At 39.9% G+C, this 20,267-nt stretch overlaps 1 protein-coding gene across 3 annotated transcripts in view; it reads right to left on the bottom strand.

Annotated features, from left to right (window-relative positions):
- Positions 1 to 7,240: 7,240 nt before the first annotated feature.
- Positions 7,241 to 20,267, bottom strand: part of Eip74EF (Ecdysone-induced protein E74) — a 101,583-nt gene continuing 88,556 nt past the window's right edge. For 2 of the 3 annotated variants that reach the window (XM_090170615.1, XM_090170616.1), the window contains 4 exons: positions 11,814 to 12,260; positions 11,122 to 11,634; positions 10,751 to 10,943; positions 7,241 to 10,503 (listed from right to left, as the gene is read on the bottom strand). In XM_090170615.1, the coding sequence (XP_090026741.1) occupies positions 10,395 to 10,503; positions 10,751 to 10,943; positions 11,122 to 11,634; positions 11,814 to 12,260 (1,262 nt within the window). In that variant the 3' untranslated portion in view covers positions 7,241 to 10,394. The remainder of the gene's footprint in view (positions 10,504 to 10,750; positions 10,944 to 11,121; positions 11,635 to 11,813; positions 12,261 to 20,267) is intronic. The other variant, XM_090170617.1, reaches the window with a different exon arrangement.

Raw genomic sequence — 20,267 nt, 5'->3', positions numbered from 1 at the left:
GCAAGATTTGTTTCGCCGAAATATTGTAAAGATCGTTCGTTTCCAGCCTGTGCATACCAAGATGCTCAAACCTTTGGGCCACATAAAAATCACAGACACAAAGGACATGAGAGGAAGTTTCCTCCTCTGCAAGGCATGCATTGCCCTGCACATAGGACTCTCCCTGATCAGGGCCGTACTTAGAGGTCTCGCGGCCCCGGGCGAAATGCATGGGCGAAACTGACGTCGTGAGTGTAGCGGCCCTCCGGTATATACATCCCTATGGGAAAATTTTAGCGGCCCTGGGCGACCGCCCGGCTCGCCCCCCCCCCCCCCCCTCTAAGCACGGCCCTGTCCCTGAAGCCTAATAAAAGGCTCTTTTCTTAGACGGCCCAGGGATAAACTCCTTGGCCTGCCTCTGACCATCCGTCTCAAGCCATTGCTTGACCTGTCTTTCGGCCATAGCGCCATGCACATGGCTGCGAACCAGGCCATTGGTAATTGGAGTAACAGGTTCAGCACCCAAGAACCTAGCCTCCACACCCTCCTTGACCAGAGTGTTGGCTTTTTCATTACCATGATGCCCCTATAACCATGCACCCAATAGAGTTGAACCCTATTATGGGTGCCCAGTTCTGAACGGAGATACAAACAGCTAAGAACGAGCTTAGAAGTTATACTAAACTGATTAAGAGCCTTAAAGGTAGCCTGGCTGTCCGAGAAAATCTGAACAGTCTTGCTTCTTCTTAAGACAGAAGTCTACACAGAAGCAGATGGCAGAAATCTCAAAAACGCCAAGGCTCTCAAAAAGCCAAACTTCTTAGTCTGACAGTAAACCCCAGCTCCCACCCATGAGTGGGTCTAAAAGCCATCCGTGAACCAAACAATTTCACCCTTGGTTTCAAATACTTTGTCGCCAGACCAGTCTAGGCAACTTGGACGGCTTTTCAAAGTGTAACTTTGCAGCCATGTTGTTAGCACCCATCAATAAGATCGGTAAATGACCAGAATATTGTCGAAGCAATTTGGTGTGGCTACTTTCCCAATTAGCAGACTTCCACCAACCATTATGTAATAACCGATAGGCACTCATAATTTCAACCTCCTCTATATAAAGATGGAGCGGTAGAAGATTCAGAAGCACCTCCAGAGAAGCGCTTAGGGCTGTTCTCATAGCTCTTGTAATGCGGACACAGGCCAACCTTTGCACAGTGCGTAATTCAGCCTGAACTGACTTAAGCACTACCCTCGGCCACCAAACCACTGCTGCATATGTCATCATAGGCCTGATTACTATAATATAGATCCAATAAACAACCTTTGGATTAAGACTCCAAGACTTGCTTATGGTACCCCTTACAAGCGTGCCATTAATAGTGGTGAACCAGATGGTGAACTTGTTAAGGTTTACTGACAGTAATTCTCCTTTTAACACTCCCAAAAAGAAAACTGAGGTGACATAAAAGTATGTACAGAACCATAGCTAGCGGCTAAACTATATTGGGTGGTGTATGACAGAAGTAGCCGTTTACTTCCCGATATGTTTGGTTTTTCACCTTGAACAACCTCTGGCACTGCAGCTGGTAGGAATATTTTTTCCGAAACATACCTTGATTTTTACCCAGAATCCACCTTCCTACCTTTTGTAATCATAATTTGCGTTCGTTGCGCTTATATTGTGACGTTGAACGTCCTCTGCCGGTTAGATACCGAAGGTCACGTTTTGAACTAGAATCCACCTTTTAATCTTTTTGCATTAGTAATTTACATTAAACATCCGGGATCTTTTGGTTTTTTTCAATGTTTTTGTTATAAAATGATTCGTAATTGGCACCCTTTTCCCAAACCATGTGTTAAATGAATTCACCGATTATCGCCACTTTCGATGTAGGATGTTTCCTATCGAACGAGACCATTTCCAGCTTTGTACTTTATGGGATACCCGTCACAAGTTCCCTAACACCATGCCACTGTAACGACAAATATTAGCCTTTTCATAATAAGTGTACTATTAACTTTTGGTGGCATTGATTCTGGGAATTCCAAGTCCCTTCTTGGCGGGCGCGCTGGTCGCGTAGGCCTTGAGGAGATATGGCGTTCCCATTGTCAATGCCAGTGTTGACATTTCGCAAGGGTCAGGACCCCCTGGCCAGAGACGGCCCTCGTGTTTCGTTTCTTTTTGAGGATGCTCGCTTCTCTTTCCTTGGGATTAGTGGGTTTTTCCTAATCGTTTTAAAAATTTCCAATATAGTGGTTTCCCCTTCACCCTTTTTTTCTAAGAATCCAAAAAAAGGAGGGTTGCCACGATTGTACTTACAAAATATTTATCACGTGCGCGTATGGTGCTCGGTAAATTTCCGATGTTTTTGGTGCGCGCATTCTGGAGGGTACTATGACGTAGGTCAGGACCGTTGGCAGAAATAATACGGTCGAGTTTTGAAAAAAAGGAAGGCAGAAGTTGACGAGATCGGGATACGCGAGTCACGCTCTATGAAACGACTTCGCAATTAAAAACGTTAAGCCCGAGTGTATGCGTCAACGAGACCGGCAGTGATCCGGTCGTCAACGACATCAACCGAGGGAACCGAGCCACCGAGCCGAGGGAGCCCAGCCATCAAGCCGAGGCAACCAGGAAGCATGGCCTTCGGGATGACCACCGATGCTACATTGGATTTCCAGACTATTTAAGTATCGAACTTTCATTTAATCATCCTGTCGGTAGATTCTACCCTCACGCGTAACGGCCATAAGGTCAGGTAATTATTGTTACCGAACATTAATTATGACTACCGAACATTAATTGCGTAATGCATTTTTGAATGTTAAGACTCGAGATATGCCTCGTTCTATAATTTTTAATTCAAAGTTAGTTATTTTGTTAATCATTTAGTGGTGGCCACCTATTTCTCTTTTATTTTCAAGTGTGTTATAATTCTCATGATTTCATTAAACGTACTCTACTTTGGCAACCTTCTAAACTCTGGTTTTTCTTATTATTTTTAATCCGTTAATAATTCCCCTAGACAACGATTTCCTTTAATTTTAATACCGCTAACCCCGAAAGTTAAGCGAGCAAGCACGGAACCATTATTTTAAATGTGGAGGTCAAGATACGCGAATAAGCTTATTGAGCCTAACGTGCTCTCTTTTACATACCCGTCTTATTGGGCCTAATGCCCACCTTTTACGGACCGAATAGGCTTATTCATGGTTAAAGTGTAATAATTAATAATTCCTCTACACCACAATTCTAGCATTGAAGCCACTGATTTAATTTAACTAATGACATTTGCTTTTCTTCGTATTTCTATTTGTACAGATATAACATTTGTACTGAAAATCTTCTTTTGTACATGTTATTCTTCTTCTTTCGCATATTTTTCAGAGGTTTCTGATGTTTCATTGTACTTCAAAACCGCTACATGTATCTCTCCGTAATGGCGTTCCCAGACTAGTGTCCTTGGATCAATAATTTTTTCCATATTTATCAACACCTGGCCTATAGTTGCCGTCCAGTATTCGCTGCTGACACTAAACTTGCTCATCCAGTAGCTACTTTGCAAGACCAAACTAATCTGCAAAGCGACTTTTATGGGATGACATTTAATATTGGCGTTAGTCACTTGCGACGTAAAACCTCCGGTTATAAGTTGTAGCAAACTTCCTGATTACCCCTAATGAACTAAACGGTAACCAGCCTAGTGAAGTTCGCTGACGGTTTTCTAATTAAGTTCATTGCTAACAGTATAGGAATTGATAACGAAGGATTTCGATAAACATATTCAAAGACATTTAATACACTGGTAGTTAAATGTGTAGGCCTGAAGAGTGAAAGCTAAATTACTGTTTGATAAGTGTGCCTAAATCTATACATGATATTACAGCCCTACGGTTACGTAACCTTAATCTGTTACCTAGAGCTCTGGTTCACTAAATTATATATTTGAGTTACAGAGAGTAAGATGGTTTATTGATCAATTAAATAGGGAGCTAACACTCCGTAGCTTTGGCTTTGGCCGCCATGTTGGGTAGAATTTTTTTTTCAATAGGAAAAAGCATGGGTGACGTCGTGAGACGTAGAACTGTTAGCTCCCTATATAGTCGAAATTATCCTTAATCGTACGAAACGATACTATTTCAGTATATGCGATACCGACGGAACCCACCGCACTTAGCGAGACTATGATGCACCTTAGTGGAACGAATCCGTGCTTCTCTTGCGAATGGGTTTCAATTAATTTAAGTACTTATCTCATGACTCGTTGACGTTGCGATGGGTCGAGGCAATCACGGCACGGGTCTGGTTCTCTTACGGCATGTTGACGCTGCAGTCGCGTACACAAGTCCGCACTTTTATATTCCGAACCAACCGATAGCACTTAAAGGGGCTCCAAAGTTCGGTGGCAAAAAAAAAGAAAATTGAGCATGCTTTTCATTCCCCACAACCCCTCACTCGGCCTTGGCAGAGGCGGGCAGAGTCAACCGTAAATTTCGCACTTTACTGACTTTACACACATTTTGCCACCGAACTTTGGAGCCCCTTTAATTATTAACATGGCTCATGACTGCGGGCAACCGCTTATATCGTTTAGTTTAAGTTTTTAACATATAACTTCGCGGTCAGCACTTTGAACTGAGATGACTGGCTCTCTCTCGATCAGGAACGATTACTTTTTTTCAAGAGTCTCTAGTTTCTTGGTTTTTAACACACCGGATATTAGTTAGCATACGTCACTGGTTTTTCCTTTTTACCATCTGTACAATCTTGGTCAAACATGTATCGGACACATGGAAAGTTTTCGGGGAAACACGCGAGTTTTCAAATATGACTACGAATACAATAGGATACACTTGTACCCAAGAAAACCTAACCTTCGAGATCCTGCGACGAGAATATTTACAATGGGGATTACAAATTGGAAAGCCCGATCGAGTGGCGACCACTAGGCTGGCGACAATTTCCATCGAAATAATCAAGTTGGCCTAGACCTAAAGTTAACTACACTATCATTCTAATAATGTATATGAATGTATTATTTATTTCGTCACAAAGTGGCGATATTCTAACCAAAGATGACTGCCCCATACGTGACCTCGGTGTTTGGATCGGCCCATTCCTACACTACGCGAGTTGCCAAGCGTATAAATTCCATAACGGGCTTAACCAGAAGATCTTTCTTCTCTACTCTAAACCAGTCGATTGTGCTCCCTCATATCAATTACGCTTCTGAAGTGTAGCGTTGGATGACTTAAACTCAACTTAGTAAAAGCCCACTCACACGACACGCCATAAATGAAGTCCTAAAACTATGGTGTATGGGGTCTCAGCGCAAGACTAATGAATTCTATTGACACTATTATAACTGAAGTTCTAACAAGGAGAGTACCCGAGGTGTTTATTGCCGATTTTGTTCAAAGTCGGGCGTAATGTACACCTATATGAGATATGAAATTTCCCAAAAGGAGATGTGGCACTACATATTCGATTTGCTATATCAACTGAAAATGTTTTTGATCACTTAAAACCAAAATATCTCCATTTAAAAAAGCATGGGATTTTCTCGGTTTCACAGGGTCCTAGCTACGAAAATTTAAAAAATAATTGAAAATCATGAAATGTGTAATTTGGACCACATTTAGGTAAATTTCATCAATTTTGGGTAAATTGGAACAATTTTGGGGTAAATTTGTAACAAATTTTGGGTAAAATAAGGAAAAAATCTTATTTTGGTTGTAAGTGATCAAAAACATTTTCTGTTGCCATGGCAAATGGAATGGGTAGTGCAACGTCTCCTTTTGAGAAATTTGATATCTCATATAGGTCTACATTACGGCCGACTTTGAACAGAATCGGCAATAAACACCTCGGGTACTCTCCTTGTCAGTTATAGTTCAATTTGACTACACGCCGCAACGTCGTAGTTTGGTTCTTTTATTTTCCCAACAAAGGATTTAAGACTCATCACGTCAAGACGGAAAATATCCAATCACAGAGAGATACGAAATAATTAGAAGAATTAACTATACAGAGGTATTTAGAAAAACAGGTAGTAGCTTACGGAACTGGTTACTGAGCAGGATAGATTTTAAATGGTCAGGGATAGAGTTCCCATCACGAACGGATGAAGGCAGAAAGGAATGCTTTCTTGAACCAGGGCGGAAGTACAAATGAATAAAAAGAACACGCGAAGACGAAAAAAAAAATAATTTAATTTGGACTATAGACGCATTCACATATTGCCTACAGGGAAATATTCAAAAAGGGGCGAAATCCACCCGATAGCGTAGCCAGGATTTTGTTTCGGGGGGGGGCACACCATTGAAAAAAAAGTAAAAAAAAAAAATATTTGTACGTACGATCATACGTTTCGGGGGGGGGGGGCATGTGCACCTTGTGCCCCCCCTGGCTACGCCACTGAATCCACCCGAGGTACCTTCCTATTTAGTAATGTTTGAGGTAGATGACGACACTATAAAGTTTATGGAAAATAAACTTTTTCAAAAAGTTACTAATTAATTACTAAATTATAGTACTTTAAATTCTTATTAAAAATATATAATTTTTGTAATTTAAATTAACGATTAATTTTAACAGTAGTTAGCACTCTCCGCCATAGATGGTACTATAATACAATTTTAAACTATCCAATCAGGGAAGATAATTTTGTATTTTAAATCTCGACAAAACCGTTCTCCACTAAAAACTGAAAACTTTCTACCAATCGTTGAAAATCAAAATTATGACGTCATGTTTGCTATCAGAGCGCCATCTACTAACAAATAACGCCATCACCACGTTACCTCGGATGAATTTTATCCCTTTAAAGTTGTCTTTACCCGTCAAAAATTGTAGATCGATCTATACTATATTCTAGAGAAGAAATGGTGATACGCGAATTTTTGTGTAGAAAAACTTAAATTAAAGACGGATTTTTGATTCAATAATTTTTTCTTGACAATTCCCAAAACTTTCTTAAGTGAACAATATTAAAAACCGATTTGTGTCCCCATCCAAAATAACGGGTAGGCTATACCATCTATATCCGCCAATGGCTCCTTCAGTCATAGCAAGGACATTCTAATGTCCGAGAAAAGGGTACCTTTTTGGTTAGCAATAAAATAACCTTTAAAATTTAGGAAATCAACTGAGTCTAGCGCTGAAAGTTTATAAAAAAATTAAAATAAATATTTCAAAAATAGCGGTTTTGGATAAGAAAAGGGAACTAAGAAATAGGTGCAATAATAAAAATACTACTGTTACTGAAAATCATAGAACACAATTGGTGATTTATTTAGTTTTTCATCAATATTATGGGGGGTGTATTCTTAGTTATATTTACATAAAAACAAGACTGCGGTAACTTCCAAGAAATATTTTGAAAGTCGTTTTCACTGGACGAAACATCAGTTCCACCTTATTTTTTGGAATAATACATTTTTTTATATTTTTTCACAATTTTTTTTTAAAAATAAACATTTTGTTACCAAAACCGTTTTGAGATTTACCTCCTAAGATGTTACTAATGTAATTTTTTGTTGTTTTCACGCCGGAAATGTATATATATTTTTAAGAAATTTCTTTTTTCAAAAACACTTTAGAGGGGGGTTTCGGCGGACCATATATAACTTTTTTATTTAATATATTTATAATAAACCTCTTTTTCATATTTTAAATTGTGTCCAGATTCATCTGACAAAACTTGATCAAAATATACAAATCGGACTCCACTTTGTTATTATTTACACGACCAAAGATATTTTTTAAAAACATTTCTTAGCCTTTAAAATTGGCAATTAAGGCCAATAATAATTATTATAATAATAATAAATGATGTTTTGTTTCTGTTGGGACACTATGTACATTAAAATGGGACTCCTTTAATTTTGAGTGGCGCTTTCTACAATCACCTCTATATCTTACTACCATGTTAAAGAGGAATGAGGTTTGTCTTTATTTTCGTCAAAAAAATAATTTTTTATTTTAATGGGGGAAATTGGATTGTTTTGTATTTCATTAGATCTCCACTTTAAAATTACAAATTTGTTTTAAAAAAACTTTGGTGCATGAAAACTTAAAAAGAGGAATATTATATATGGCTGTTACAAAGATTATACGAGATAAACTTATTGGACCAGAGTGATTGAATATAAGAGGAAACAGAAACTTCGTTGAGGTAGTCACTAAGCACTGTAATTTAACATTTAGCACCTGTTAACAGTGACAACATCGAGATAATCTTCACTGTTAATTTTTCAAATTAAAACATTACAGTAAAGGCACGGCAATATTTAACATATTTCCACGAATATTCTTTATAACTATATAGATAAAAACTACAATAGCTTTCCTTTTTATTTTCATCTTTTAAAGTTTCAAATTTAATTTGTTTCGATTTTAATATATTCATTTCTTTTGGGCACTTCCTCCTCTTAACTCGTTCCTCGTAAAATACCAAGCCTTTAATAGATTACGACACTATAAATTTTAATTTTACTATTCATAATGAAATTTAGGCTGTTTTATCAAAATATTTGCGTGAAGAGCAATTTCTTCATTAAGGCCCAATTATTTAAATATTATATTATCATTGTTTTAATCAATTTAAACTCGCGCGTTAGTTTCCTGTGTTTTTACTCAAATTGGCAGTAATTCTCGTTTCTCCGTAAATGTCGGTCGAAAGTACGAGCAAAAAATGGTGATACTTAACAAAAACTAACAGAAGTTCAAGATTTAACCTCAGCTGTGAACGCAAAAAAATTTGAAATTATTTCAGAATTAATTTTCGATAATGTAGTATTATAAATGGTAAATATTTAGTGTATATTAAATTAACAACTTTGCAAATGAAACTAACAGGGGTAAAATCTTAAAATGCTGTAACGTTTTTGCAAGAAAACGGCAGTGGCAGGCACATGTAAGTAGTTTGGTTTTTTTTCAATATATATTTTTTTAGTTCCCATTATATTATATTAGCACCTAGAGTGACCGTTACCGGTTAAAACCTATTTCTCAACAAATGATTATGATCATTGTGTAGAAAAACCATTCATGTGGTGAAAGTTTTAACCAATAGGATTGAAGAGATCTATCATTATACCCAATGAAAAACAAGAAACAATAGAGTCGCGTGGGAGAATAAATAAATTGGGCTATACATAATCAATTCACAAATTATTTCAGAGTGAATTTAGTTTTTGTTTGGGAACGAAATGGTAGATTTGGTGCATATTTTCCATACTGGCATTTAGAAATTAAAAACGTTTATTTAAAAGCAACGTAATTTGAAATTAGCATTTATAAAACCACAAAGCTATTTTGTTGATGGCAAACATAGGTGTAGAGCCATGATCAAAAACCACCCCAAAAGATTGTTTCAAAAAATGGACCCCAAATCTTCAATAATATTTCGAAGAAATACAGCTCATTTTTCAAAATATTTAAATACAAAATACTAATCTTTTGATTTGATATTGTTTTAAATCTTTTAATCACCAAAATGTTTTAAATATATTTGGTATAGAAAATTGTTTAAAGAAAATTGCACCAAATCTTAAAACCTTGAGGTCGGGCTCATCATTTCGACAATAAAACTATTTGGAGGTATATAACTTCTTTTTTATAATTTAATTTTCTTTGAGGGATCCACAACAAAGTCAATGTAATTGTTATTTACAATTATTTTTTCTTCATTTGAACAAACTATTACGTTGTTTAATTAAAAGGGTAATTTCATTTAGAATTCCCAGTGATTTAAAATATTTTTTTCTACAATCCTCAAAAGAAAAAAAATTCACAGGTCCCTTGATGTAATTTTTATACATTTTACAAAATAAGAGGAAAAACAACAAATAAATAATGTCACAACAAATCACCCTCAATTAAAAAAGGCTAAATAATTAAATTTAATTTTTCCCTGACATATAAAAAATAGCAGCAAGTACTTTTATCGTTTTATATATAAAAAATCTCTGCGCGTTATATATTCTTAATATGTTATATTGTCCGGTAACGCAAATTCAATCACACAGACCGACTCGGACATTGGCTTTAGTTCTTTTCAAAGTTCAACATGGGCCACGAAAGTTTTTTCTTCAAAAACCGATCTTGATTTCGAACTTTGTAAAATCGATTTTAAAGAAAACAAAACCATAATAATAATAATAATCTCGAAAACAAAAAAAAACTTTTTTATTCACTGGGATGGTTTTGTTTTGGTTGGTTTTTCGTATGTCAATTTCCGATCGCGCACCACACTTTGGCAGTGATTTTTAGTAATATTGTTTGGTTTGAATAAAATAATACCGCTAATAGAAAACCGCGGAACAAACTTAATTTACAAATTAAAAGTGTTTTTTAAGTCACTGGTAAACATTTGGTCAGTCATTTGGTTGAAAACATACCGGTCAGCTGTTGGTCATGCGGTCGCGCAGTCGATTTCAACTATGTCCTTAGGAACATCAACAAACTGGTAAACCAATCTTTGACCATCGACTTTGGCCAAAATTCCTCTTTGATAATAATACCTAAAACAATACAAAACCTTATACTATTTGACTTAGAAAAAGCGCCTAACCTAGCTTAACATAAAATAACCCAATTAAATTATAGGTGTGAAACTACAAGTAATGAATACGATAAAATTTTACAAAAAACGGATCAGCTGGAAATAATTAGCCTATTTCCTTTACTTTCAGAACTTCTAAGTCACCCTCAAACGCTAGCGCTCTGTCTAGTATTTAGGTAAAATGAGAGGCATGTCCTCATACTTACCTCAGAGCACGTCCCATAGTCTCGTAATTCATGTCTGGCTTGTTTTTGTGAAGCCCCCATAACTTTGAGACTGCTTTGGAATCAACCAGTTTAAAGATGCCCTTTTCTCGGTGAGTCCATTTAATATATCGTGGACAGTAATCTTTGTCCTGGAGCAATTTCAATAAGAACTCCCATAGATAAGTCGTCGAACCTAAATTAAAAATACAATATCGTCAAGACATGGTACAAGTCGTTATATGGTTTTTAAGGGGTGTCCCACAACTCTAAGCTCTGACCAGAAATTTTCGAACAAATTCTTGAAATTATTATCCCCTGGCCGATATAAGAGTAAATGGGACCTCCGTTATTTATGGGCTAGATTTGTTCACCTTCTCTACTTTTTCTTTTGACGGAAATGGGTAAGCCGTTGACGTCTAGTACTTTGGGCCGTCTACCTTTCTTCTTGGGTCGAGGTTGGAAAGACAGATCCTCCACGAAACACGAGGGATCTAAATCGGCTAAAGACTGGCCGCCTAGGTGATGATGGTGGTGGTTGAGGTGATGCAAGTTCATCGGAGAAGACATGGACGAGAGCGTGGAAGGAGGACTACTGCTATGCGCCGCCGTGATGACCGACGTGGGAATAGCCGACGGTAGACACGTTGGAGACTGAAGACCAGAAGATGAGGAGGACAATGAAGACGCCGTCGAGCTAGTGGAGTTCGAAGAACCTGGTCGCGTGAGCGCCAGAGGTAAATTGGAAGGTGAAGGTAGAGGATGAGGTCTTGCTGTGGAATGACTCGTCAGCTGATGGTGTAAGTGGTGACTGGCTTGCGCGTGATGACTACCAAGATGCCCCGTTGTCTGGTGACTCGGCGTCGTACTCGACACGTGAGACGTACCTGCGAGTAAGAAGTTTCGACAATCAACGTAAACACTTTTCCTTTGGTCCCCGAAGGGATGTTAAGCTTGTTAACTAAATAAATCTCGTACAAATCCGGTTCCATAAATTTAACTAATTTCTTAAAAGGAAATTTTGTTCTGTATCGTTATAAGTCGCGGTAAATTAGTTTAAGCTTACGAAAAGCGCGCGTACCAGAAGAAACCTGTTGCAACTGGTGGTGTCCGTGAGCCGTTAGGTGGTGTTGTTGTAATTGTTGCGTCTGCTGAGACAAGTGTTGGGAAGTTTGGTGAGACGTCGTCGTTGAAGGCGCGCTGGAGCCAGCACCGTTGTAGCCCAAATGAGACAGATTGTGGTGCAGAGAGCTTTTCGCCGCCGCTTGTTGTTGTTGTTGTAGCTGGAGTTGGAGCTGCTGAGATCTGGACTCTAGGTACCCTGGATGGTGAGACTGCTGTTGCAGGCTCCGACTCGATTGGGACTGCTGTTGGAGGTGTTGTTGTTGTTGTTGTTGCTGCTGCTGCTGCTGCTGGTGATGAGCGGCTAAATGGACAGCCTGTTGTTGGTGCTGCTGGTGATGACTCGATGGTCGGTAGTGAGCGTGCGGAGGAGCTAGACGGACATCTCCATCTTTAAAGGAGAACAAACACAAACGACGGACTTTGAGCTGACGTTTCTTAATAAAATTCGGCCTAAACACACGGTCTAAGACGGGCCTGATAGGACACGTTCTTCGCGCAAAATTAAAGCTTAGTTTCCACTAGCGGCCGTAACAGGCCATTTTTTAAGCTCGCTAGTAGAAACCAATCTTAAGAAGCGCAAATATATAATTGATACGATGTTTTTATTTCATTTTATAGCAGTATTAAGCGAATAATAATAAATATCAATTTAATCGAGTATATGTAGGGATCAAATTTCTATCTTACAAGCGAAAATGCAACGAGATTCCGCGTAGGTATTCCTCGTATCTTACAAACAACGTGCACGAAGTGTTTTCGCAGATTATTTGAGATCGAAAGACCATTGTTCCGTGATAGATAACAATATCGCTTTGGTAACAGAAGCGGATAAGGGAATGGCTCAAGCGGCCGATACGCTGCTGAAATGCAATTTCTCCGAGCCCACATTAAAGGGATTAAACTCTCGCGGATTAACTTTTAATTACGTTTGAAGCGGGACCAGAAGATCATTAAATAAAAAGGGGTAATCCGCCGACGGGGGAATATTTTGGGCGAAATTTCTCGATTTAAGCTAATTATTTCGAGCGAAGGGACATCGCGAAAAATAATAGATGGCGCGCTATTAATAGTTCTCTCGAATGTCGGAGTTTTGAGACTTGATCCTCTTATTTTTCATCTCTCCATCTACGGCAAACAACTTGCGGCCGTCTGTCTCTATGGCAACGACACTTAACTCAGAGACTCCGATCGGAAATAGGCAGGAAAAAAACCCGTTCGACCCTGAGAAAGTTCAGCGCACCCTATTGACGTTTTCTAGGCACGTACTTCGGGCGAGACGCCATCTACGTTCCAGTAACTGCACTAGACGCTTTCAAACAAGGAATATATTCCGATAATGGCGCGTTGCTTTAAAAGTTTTGCTATTATTTCAGCGAAAAATATAAAGAAACCGAGACTTTTTACTTTATTTAAATGTACAGAAATAAATTATCGGTACAAAATACTATATGTATAAAAAAAGGAAAAAAAATATTCCGCCTTGATTTTCGAGCAAATGTAATGTACTAACCAGCAGGATCATTAAAACAAAAATGGGGCCCAAAACGCCGAAGCGGGTAATGTGAAACAACAACGGCGGCGACTCTGCGGGTTTTTGAACAAGTCTCGTTTAAGGGGCGCGTAAAAAATGGAAAGTGTAATAGGGAGGGGGGGGGGTAGAGCTTAAGCCACAGCGCCCTGAGAAAATAATACAGACCTTGGACCAAAAGGTTGATCATTAAATTATTGCTGAAGGGAAGTCGAGAAAAAAGCCATTAAGGCTCACGGGACAATAAAAAAAACTGCCGGCAGAACAGGTTGATCTGGTTTCCAAATTACAGCGTAAGTTAACCCTGATATACCACATTTTTTATTGTTCGGTTTTTTTAATTGAATTTAGAGGCTCATTATTAATTTCCAGAATTGACTGATCGCTGTTTCTTTCTCTTTCGTTTCCTTTTTATCCCCAACGGAAATGGGCAAGGTGAAGGTTTGCGGGGCTGAGTCCCTCCCGCAAATATTCTACTTTTTTACCTTTTAGAAACTACAGAACGTTGGGAGGGAGGAAATCGCTAGTTTACCCCCTTGAGTGTATATGCTTATTTTTGTCTCGTCAAGTTCATCTTTTGCAATAGAATTAAGGCGTTTACTAACACAAAATGCGAGTATGATATAATCTACTTTTCAAAGTTTTGGGTTTGATACGTTTCTTTTGGTATTTATCAGGTTATGACCTTTTTTATATAAAAAGTGTAAGTTTTAGAACTGAAGAAATATTACGTGAAAAGTAATATAATTTTGTTTACTGCAATGAAGATGCAGCCGCGGGCAATACGAACCCTAAATCTAGCGTTTAAACGCGAACGTTACATCATGGCGGTCGGGAACTGGCACGGCGCGAACCCACAGACGCGCCTAATAAAATGCTCGAGATCGACGAGAGAGAGACAGGGAGCGCTTAACTTCGGGAACGTGCCGCCAGAGGGGGTAACCAATGGGAAAGCAACTCTGTGTAGCGGGATTTAGCCTTGAAAAGTTTACTGACACAGAGACGAAGGCGGGCGGGCAGGCAACGAAGGGGAACGGAAATCGGGAAAAATAAGCCGGGATGGGAAGAGGGGGGCGGCCAACGAAACCGCAATCAATGCAGCCAGGTGCGCAGGTGGCGCTGTGCCAGCTTCATTCCATCCCCCCGCGAGTTTCAAAAAAGCCCTCGCTTCCTCCTAACGCGAAACACGCATGCGTGACAGTGAAAAAATACCCCGGGCCCGGTTCAATGCCGTACATTTTCAATGCCAAAATCCCCCAAAATATTTCTCAGTGTTTTTATCGCTTCGCGACATTGCGCCCCCCCTTAAATTCGTTTCCTTTTCGCTGGGACAATTATTAAACGCAGTGTCATAATTTGTGAAGAACTTAAAAAGCATAATAGATATTTCGTAACCACTAAAATGAAAAAAATATATATATACCACGTCGCCGTTCTACGTTACGTAATTTAAAATTTTAATACAAATTAGGTGATTTTACGTCATAGAATTATTATTGATATTCTACTAAAGCACGTCGTTGTAAACTTTGCTTTCAGTAAATTAAATAATTCCGCTTTTCGGAATAAAAATGTATTTGGGCACGTGAAGAACAAATGTAAAATAAAGATCCATAAAACGCGTACTACGCTGACACTCCAAAATACTCGGCTTCAGTTTTTTCCAACGCGAGAAAGGGGAGGAAGTAGGGGTGTCCCAGTGGCCTAGCCACACGCAGAGGAGAAGAGGAGATAGTACGAGAAAGGAAATAGGGGAACCGCGGGGAGCGAGAGAAATTTTTGGGGAAAGTTGGGTTTAAATTTTTTCACGAGATTAGGGGGTTGAAAACTAGGCGGAGTTACGCAGAAGGAAAAACTCGCTTTTTTCGAGGTTCAAGGACAGACAAACGCTACGGAGATATTCGTACATTTTTATCCGAAATCTAAAATGCGCCGCGCTAAAGGCGAGGTTGAAACGAGATGTTCCGTTGAAAGAAAAATAACCCCGTCCCGACGAATGCAAAATATAAGCGCTTCCGAAAGCCGAATTAACATTAGCCGCACCCCGAAGTCTTATTTTATTAAATTATTGAAGATATTTTATCGCTAAATCGTAAAGCGTTGACACAAACGTGTGCCGATTAATTTCGAAACTTTATAACGGCCCCGCGAGAGATTTATTAAGCGCTCAAACGCGCGGTCATCAAAAACTAAAAAAAAAAGGCGGAAAATGGGGAGGAGATACGACACACACTGTCGAGCGTCGAGCGAGAGTCGCTGCGGAAAAGAAAATGGTGGGTCGTGTTTTGTAGCGAGTCAACGTTCGCTGCCGGAACAAAGGACATTTTGACCTTGGAATTAATATTCTTGTCCGTCGCTAGAGGTCTCTACTAGTCGGCTCGCTTAAATTGGGAGACGCTTCTCAACCACTGGGACGTTTTCGCCATTAAAATTGTATCGCCAGGCCTTTTTCCCAGAGAACGCAATTCGCGCGTTTTGGCACACTCGAAGGAAGTAAGCAAAGGGACTATTGTTAAATAAGTTAATAATAAGACAGTAGGCTTACGGGTTCCCCGTGCCAACGGGACGTACTACGAGACACCCTGAAAACGCAGATGGCACCCTGGAAACTACCAAAATAGGGCAGTAGGAAGCGGGCGTGGCGTTCCCCAAGCAGCGCTTGTAGGCCGGCCCGCTGAGCCCCGAGGAATTTGGGGAAACGATCTGGGAACGGAGCACCCCTCCGAACAAGTAGGGCTCCGCGGATGACTCCTCGCGCACGGAGGGGACTCGCCTCTATTATTAAATTGAAGGGGAGAATCTGGCGGGGGGAATGGGTGAGACCGTCTCGAAATGTACTCCACCCTGAAATAAGCGAACACTATTCGTAGTGTTTACAAAATATTGGTTCGTTAACGATTACGAAATGTTAAGTACTTTTTTGACTCGGAGCGGAGTCTTATTTTTTTATTAGACGGGGAGAGATAACCGATAGAAACTGCTACGCCAGGGTAATTTATTCTCATTTTAATTGCTCGTAAGGTTATTGTTGTCTACCGCGGTGGACTAAATTTATCCGTCCTCCGAAACTGAGGCGAGGAGACAGTAGACGCGAGGAGGCACTATGGAAGAAAATAACTTCAGACGACTAACAAAAAGGGGGTAGAAGACCAAGCCAGGCGTGTGGATTTTGGCTTTTAAATGCACGCCGATTTCTCAACAGGAATGATATAAACGCGAAAGCTCTAATTTAATACGACCGCTAATAGTTCGAATAGCTTAGTTAATTAGAAATAAAGATCGTTACGTAAAATGTAATTCTAGCTAAATTGAATTTCCTGTTTCGTTATTAATGTATATGAAAAGTACCGCGATAAGGCTCTAAATAACCTCGAACTAATTATCAGTTATCTAATATAGGAAGTTAGAGAAAAATAAAAAGGCGCATTTTTCTCTAAGTAACTTCTAAAGCGGCGTGTCACCGCGTGTCCTACTAGATAGCGCGCGAAGATTATAATTCCGGTAGATGGCGTAAGAAATAAAAAATTTCGTTTCTGGCGTTCATCCTGGAGTAGTGGAGAGATTTCGCCTCCTACGATTCTATTTGCAAGCGCGCAGACGCACTCGTCTACAGGAAGCGATAGAAAAATAAAGCCCGCAGAAGGTTAGGGGCGAAAATGACGGGGAGAATAACGGAGGGGGAAACGCGAGTTGACGAGGGAAGGGGGAAAGCGCGGGGGGAGCGATCTTTCAATGCCACTCAGTCAGTGGTTCAACGACACTATGACTTTCCCCCACGTCCCCAAGGTCAGGACAAAACGGAGTGCGCGCGCAAGGCGCTCCGAAGACTGGGGGAAGGGATCCGAGCAGGCGCGCCTAAGAACCACAACATTTCGCTAACATCGAACAAACAAAACAAGTCTGTCTGGCGAATAGCTAAAGATAGCGATAGAATTTTCGGAGGGAGGGGGGGTTATGGTAATGAGCGCGAAAGCTTACCCCATTCCCGTTTACCAGCTAGAAATTTAGAAAAAAGGGAACAACGCCAAATACGCGACATTTGGGGAAATAATTCGAAACAAACAAACGAAAAGTAGTCTACGGTGTTCTACCGCGGTGAACGGTCCTACGGCTTATTCGAAAAACTTCGCGAAACTCAAAGTTGTTGAAACGAGGTGTATTTTAGCACCCTGCCATAGTAGCTTCTTGGAGAATTGTACCTGCTCTGCTATTTTCTAGCTGAATATTCCGGTGCTATGGCAACGAGAACTTTTGGCCTTGACGTCATCGAGCGGGTAGCTTTAGCCCAATAGGAAATGGCCCTGAAACTATTTTTTGTCGAAACCTTCTCTTATGTGGGTACGGGGAACGACAGGGGGCGTACAGGATATAACTTTAAGGACTCTTTAAAAAAAGTAGGTGGAATGAGAGAGAGAGAGAGAGGGTCCCAAACTTTTATTTTCATCATCGCGCTCACTTTCGAAGTAATGAGTTTCAACGTTTCTTCGAAAAAAAACGTCATTTTTAGCGACTTGCATGGCATCATTTTCTAGACGGGATAAGCTATATATTTATTTAAACGTTATCACTTTGGTATGTAAATTAACTTAAGGACAGGTGCAACTACACCGTGCCTTGTCGAATTTTTAAGTCACCCTTAAGGGTTTAATTATTTTTTAATTATAAAAATAAAATAGGTAAAATTTATTACATTCATAAATAACTTGTCAATTAAGGACAAATCTAAGTGACTATTTAAAACCATAATTATATTACATTTTTAAATTGCTAATTACAGTATAATTTTAGTTTAATCCGTTTTCATCTGGAGAAAATCGGGAAATTTCCCTTTAGATCGTGTTTCCGGAGTGGGGGGGGGGAGAAAGTTCGATTCGCGAGGAGGCACACTTAAGCGAACGAAATTGCCCCACCCAGACGAGACCCCCCCCCCCTTCTACATACAAGCTTCTTGGCAAAGATTTCTACTTCCGGAATGAATAACGGAAGAAAGAAATGTTTGCGCAGTGCACAAAAGCACTGTGACAAAAAGATTTCACTGAGCACGGAATTTCAATCTTTCTACATTTGCCTTTGTGATATTTGAAAATAAGTAACTAATTTTTAAATTTTTAGCATAAATATAACCTAATTGATAAAACAACTTTTGGACATTTGAATTGCTCTTCCAACAAAGCGCGTAGTCGCGACAACAAAAATTAGCTAACGCTTGCAATTGGTTCGACGAATTAAAAAATTTGTAATTACCGGGTGTATAAACCAAAGGTTATATAAAGCGAACGTAGCTTTAGACGAGCAATTTAGACAACCCAAATTTCAAAACACTAGAACATATTTCCCATAAATTCCCTCTCATCCGACTGGCTGTTGGTGTTTAAAACCTCTGGCTGTTTTCGGCCCCTTCAAATATCTTTTCCCTTTAATGCCGTAACGTAAGACAGAGGCGCCCCCCGCCTTTCCCTCCGCAGTCTATTTCGATACCTCCCCTGCCGTTGCCATGCCAACCGTCGGTTTTGTCCTTGGCCTCCTTCCGCTGCCAATGAACCCGATACCGCTGGCGCCTCTACGCGGACAACGCCGGAAACAATCTCACGGCCGAATTTCCCGAAAAGCGACGCCCCAAAAACAGAAAGCACGCGCGATCCAGAGTCAGTTTCGCGAAAGGCGTAAAAATGGGCGGATAGGAATCCCCCAAATCATAGGGGGGCTAAGGGGGCCCCAGCTACGGGATCACTTTCCTCCAAATCCTGTTGTACGTTTAAATGGGGAAAACGGCCCCCACGATACCCGAAACTTGTTTAGTCAAAATGACAATGATTGTCGTAAGGCGAAATTTTTAAAACACCAACCGAAAAAATTTAAATCCCAAAAATTTTTCTATAGTACCTTGTCATAAATTAAATACGCTTAATATTCTGGAAGTCGGAAGTAAGAAGCGCAAACAAACGAGAAGGGAAACAAACTCGATCGACCAATAAGCGAGCGTCTAGTATTGAATTTGAACGGTGAAAGAATGGGTTGCGCGTGCGCCTAGAACACGTTGTCGAAGCGAACCTATCGGAATGACCCCCTTCCAACGCGTGCACGAGAAAGAGAGGTGAACGGGGGGGGAGGGGGAATGAGAGAAACTAGTTTTTTGACGTGCACGGCTTTTTTATCGCGGAGATCCGCGGATAGAATTATAAAGGAAGGCGAAGCGAGGGGGAAGTTGGAAGAACAAAAAGCCTGTTATCAAAAAAAAAACTCGGCTTACTGGTACGACTACGTAACCTTCACTTTTTATGACGAAAAGCAAAACCGATTTTTTTTCCCTCTCTCACTGAGGAAAGTACAACGAATTCTCTTTCCGTCATTTCCTGCTTTTTTGTAATGTCGCGAAAATTGTTCTTCGTTTTAAGGATTTTGTTTTAAACAGTCGCGCCGCTACCCATAATCGCGACAACTGAGGCCATGAAAAAAACATTTAAAGGAAAAAAAACGTCGAACATTGTGGTGGGGGGAGATAAACTTTTATAAAATACGCCTACGGGAAGGTTGCAATTTTTTCAACGCGTTTCAATGTTTTAAAAGAGGATATGTAAAGAGTGAGAGCGGGGGGAGGAGAGGGCGACAATGTGACAGAGCTCGCGATTCTTCCTGCTAAAGCGGGTACGAGTACTCATCGATTTCGCCTTGATTTCAATTGAATGCGAAATTGACGAGGAAGTTTTTTAAGTAAGTAGCATTTGCCAGAATATCGTCAAAGGGGGTGTCTCAACACTGTTTCGTTTTTAACGAGAAATTGCTTTCAAATAACGTTTGTGTTCACAAAATTATGAAGTATGAATGGAATATTGATTGTGGGCGAAACGTTAAATAACAATATTACAT

Source organism: Leiobunum rupestre, chromosome 4 (genome assembly GCF_980474605.1).
Source record: "Leiobunum rupestre chromosome 4, qqLeiRupe1.1.hap1, whole genome shotgun sequence".
Classification (NCBI taxonomy): Eukaryota; Metazoa; Arthropoda; class Arachnida; order Opiliones; family Sclerosomatidae; genus Leiobunum; species Leiobunum rupestre.
This window is presented reverse-complemented; position numbering and strand designations above follow the sequence as displayed.